Here is a 4,599-nt window from a genome sequence, read left to right as displayed (position 1 = left end):
TTGTTTCTCTTGTCGAACTAATCATAAATATAATTTATAAAATGTTATATGAAATATTACACTCTCCTAGCTCCTTCACAGCTTTCCGCAGGTTTGACCGCGTCATCCCGTCAGGACCACGGAACTGTTGGACTACTGCTTTGCTGACAAATCCCCGGCATCCGACCTCCACGGGATAAACCTTTGCTTTCCAGCCAGCCTCTTGGTGTTCCGCCGCCAGCTTTGAGTACTTTAGATGTTTCCTTTCGTGGGCTGCTGTTATGCCCTCTTCTATTACAGTATATTGAAAACCAGTCCTTCATTTGTTATTTATTCTACTGTACCAACTCTTGTTAACAAGCTTTCTATCATTCTTTGTGGCTTCAGGCCTCCCAATAATTTTCCAGCAGTTAGTTTTTGTAAAGACGTGATTGTAAAATAGTCTTTCTGGGTCCCATTTATCACATGACCTGTAGTTCAAACATCAAAGTCACTGCACATCCATCCAAATACTGAATGTTGGGAGCTAGTCCCGCTGATCTTAACTGCAATTTATCATGAACACATGGACAATCTCATGCAATCCAGTACAGCAACCCTTTCTTCAAAAACATTAAGATGTAATAGTACAAATAAATCATTGTGTCAAGAAGTTCTTATGAGGAATGAGGCATTATTTATTTATCAAGCCTTCTTTCTGTGAGGTGACAGTGATCACCACTGCACCTCCACCCTGTAGACATTTTGAATTCACTTCAAGTCATTTTTATTTGTAGCCCCATGTATAAAATAAAACCCCATTATTACACGGCTACGGTCTGTTATTTCTTCATAGCAGACCTTTGCTATGGACGCAGTTCTGATGTCGGACTGTGGAGGACCATTTTTGTCTCAAATTAGTGATTTCTTAAGTAAGTAGCCGTGTAATAAGCGGGATAATGTACAGCTAGCGGGACAACAATGACCGGCTCGCTGTACATTATCCCGTGCACTCTCAACCCAGCTCCAGCTCTCTAAGAAAACGAGGAAAAACTCGGTAAGAAACCTCGGAAAAGGCAATTCAAAGAGAGATCCCCTCTCCACGGACAGCTGGGTGTTTGAAGCATGAACGTAGGCCTATAATCACTATGGCTTGTCGCGGTAGTCCGTGTTACACGGTGGTCGGGCACATTACATTACATACCCGCCACCCACACCTGCAGCGGCAGGTTGTCAATAGATAGTCGGACGACCGATGCATCTGCTCCATACAGATTCTCAGCAGAGAGTAGCAGGAGTCAGATTTCACACACACGGGACGGGAGAGAGTTGAAAGACCGAGAGATGGCAGAGGAAAGCAAACGCGGTTTAAATTTCAGATTTATACCCAATGCTAAGAGGAGGACGGAGCGGTCACAGCTGGTGTGCGCGGCGGAGCGGCGCCGGGTACACCCCAGCGGCTCCGCAGCAAAAGTTCTACCGGAGAGGCTAGTCACTCAGCCACCTGAAGGTAAAGATCAAAGTAAGCGGCTACACATGATGACCGTCATCTTTTCCTGTAAAATCTCTGGTGTAATCGGTAACACCCATGTTGTCACAAGAAATTTTCCTCCCCGTCACAGCCCTACTATAGATTGACGCCACCAGCCTCTCGGTCTGATTTCTACTGCTTCAAGAGAGAGTGCAATGGGAGCCACATATGGGGACTACAGCTTCGTTAACCCTGGACGAGGTCCTTCCGTGGTCTTCAGGGATCCATCCGTGGTCCGAGAGGTCCAGTCTGTATCACATCAGACTGGATCCCTCAGGACCACAGCTCACACAAGCCAGGGGTGGTGCTTAAGAGTCTCCAGGGTGGGTCGGGCCTCTGGGCTCTTGTCCATACAGCGTGCTATAAAATCTTGGCAATCTGGACAGACCAACAGGAATCATGTTTAAATACAAATGCTGTACTCTTTGTGTGTTTATGTGTGTGCTTGTATTCTACTGCATGTCTTACTGTAGGAAAGAGTGTCACGGATGTCAGGGACTGCATTGATGATGTCACGGGGGGTATGGAAGGGGGTCACCCCATCATGCAGCATCTCAAACAGCACCGCACCGAGCTGCCACACAGTGGTAGCTTCAGGCGTGGACCACCCACGCCGGATATACTCAGGAGTAGTGTATAACAGGGTACCTACAATACATACAGCCACACAGAGACAAAGGTTAATGGATGAGGGACGGGAGTACAGGACAGAGACGGCAAAGATGCTGGGTTGTTTCAGAGAACAGGACCATAAGAACGACAGCCTACCTTCATTTTCAGTGTACCTCTCCTCTGTCAGAAATTCGCCAGAGCCAAAGTCAATGATCCAGACACGTGGGACATCAGAACCGGTTTCGATGAGGATGTTTTCCATCTTGATGTCCCTGTGGAAAACTTCTCCGGAGTGGACCTCTTGGAGACCTTCCACCTGTTGTTTTGTTATGATCTGGGGGAGAAAGAAAGAGACATGAAGACTGTGTGACACGGTTGGCGTGGACACACATACAGAAACACACATGTCATCAACTGCTTACCCGGCCCATGTCCTCCTGTATTGATGACTGTGTGGACCCCAAATAGTCATAGAGATCCATGCAGGGGACGGGTCTCTCTAGGACGAGAATCAGCTCATTGTCCAGATTGTACCAGTCCAGCAGGCCCACCACGGCACTGGTTCCTGCTCCTGCTGGATTGAGGTGCAGCAGCAGCGCCACCTCTGTAGGGAGATCTGTAACTTCCCCATCCAAATCCTAAAGATATGGAGTAAAAGAGAAAGCAAATAATGAAACCTTAATATACACATGTATACAAAAGTTAACAGTATTTTAACTGTTAGATTGTATGAGGTACAAGAGGAACATGTTCCCTTTGTACTCAGAATAAAAATAACTAAAAATAAATGTTACTCAAATGATTTAAATAATGTAGAGTGTTGGTATTAGGATGAAAAACAAATCTCTTACCACTGTTGTGTAAAGAAACTCGCGGATACGCTTTATGGCCACCTACGGGACAGAAACAGACATTTGGTCAGCTTATACTACATGAGGCTGTTCTCATACGCCCTTCGTAGCTATACCTACGAAAAGTAATGCACTGTCATTCGTATATATATCCCACAAAATCAATTTGTATGTAATCCACGTAATTGTGAACCACGAAGTATAAAGAGCGACAACTGCCGCGCAGGGAGGGAACGGGGTCTATGGGTGGGTCAAAAATTACCGGAATTTCCCCAATAGGCCGGTGTTTGTACCCCGCGTGAAACCTGAAGTCAACGTTGATTTGTCATGTAACTTCGCTACTTAAGTTACGCCACTTCCGGAATTATTTTAACCCAAACCGTGTTGTCTAAACCTAACTAAGTAGTTGTGTTGCCTAAACCTAACTAAGTAGTTGTGTTGTCTAAACCTAACTAAGTAGTTGTGTTGCCTAAACCTAACTAAGTATTTGTTTTGTCTAAACCTAACTAAGTAGTTGTGTTATCTAAACCTAACTAAGTAGTTTTGTTGCCTAAACCTAACTAAGTAGTTTTGGTGCCTAAACCTAACTAAGTCGATCTTTACCTAAACATAACTAAGTAGTTTTTCTCATGTAACTTCTGTACTTAAATTAAGCCTCTCCCGGTGTTATTTTAACCCAAACAAATTCCAATACCTAACTAAAAAGTTTTGTTTCCTAAACCTACCCAAGTCGATCTTTTCCTAAATCTAACTTTTATTTTGAAAAGACTGAAGCAGAAATTGACACATGCGTCACGTGTTGCTGGACATTCGTAGGAAAGCGCAATGAAAAGTAGGAATAATTTTTTGTAAAATACAGTATCATATGAAGCGTTGTATGAGGATACGTTGACTATATACAGAGCGGATACATGAATCATGGATTCTGTGTGTGTGTGTGTGTGTGTGTGTGTGTGTGTGTGTGTGTAACTTACAGGCAGATGGTCGTCCTTGCGGTGGCCAGCAAAGACTGCTCCGAAGCTTCCTTCACCCAGCATTCCCTCTTCCTCATATTTCGCCTCAAAGTCAGCTGCAGAAACAAAACACAAACACTTTGACTGTACTTGTTCAGAACTTTCTTTCCACTTCTAAACTAACCCCTAATACTACAGTAACAATTACAGGTATATTCAGGCAGACAGTATGAGGAAAATCTTTTTTTTTTTTTAACATTACAGCATGTAAACATGTTCTAATAGAAACACAAAACACAAGTATGAACCTGAAAATGAGCATGATATGGGACCTTTAATCAAAAACAAATACTAAAACAACAGCTTCTCGCAGATTAGGATTCTTTTTCATAGCCAAATCCCATAATATGTGTACAAACATTATAACATTGTGATAGTGATTATACACTAATGAAAACATGGTTATGAATATTATTTATTATATATAATTTCTGCAAATAGATCATTAAACATTACGTCCATTAGCTACATACTTCTGCGATGTTATACCTGGTCCTAAAAAAAGAAATAGAATAAATTTCTTACTGTTTTTCTGGCATCTTATTGTTTATATTTCTTTTTATTTGTAAATTATATTATAAATATAATATAATATATAATATTATATTATAAATTATATTATATTTTATTTGTA

General features: G+C 42.1%; 1 protein-coding gene across 1 annotated transcript; it reads right to left on the bottom strand.

Moving 5' to 3' along the window:
- Window positions 1-632: 632 nt before the first annotated feature.
- LOC141754699 (serine/threonine-protein kinase pim-2-like) lies at window positions 633-4,055 on the bottom strand. Its single transcript, XM_074613947.1, has 6 exons — window positions 3,927-4,055; window positions 2,953-2,994; window positions 2,524-2,739; window positions 2,258-2,435; window positions 1,958-2,137; window positions 633-1,867 (listed from the first exon to the last, which is right to left on the bottom strand). The coding sequence occupies exons 1-6, from the start codon at window positions 3,987-3,989 to the stop codon at window positions 1,776-1,778; spliced, it is 771 nt and encodes a 256-aa protein (XP_074470048.1). The 5' UTR covers window positions 3,990-4,055; the 3' UTR covers window positions 633-1,775.
- Between the last annotated feature and the right edge of the window lie 544 nt (window positions 4,056-4,599).

This window comes from Sebastes fasciatus, chromosome 17, assembly GCF_043250625.1.
Source record: "Sebastes fasciatus isolate fSebFas1 chromosome 17, fSebFas1.pri, whole genome shotgun sequence".
NCBI lineage: Eukaryota > Metazoa > Chordata > Actinopteri > Perciformes > Sebastidae > Sebastes > Sebastes fasciatus.
This window is presented reverse-complemented; position numbering and strand designations above follow the sequence as displayed.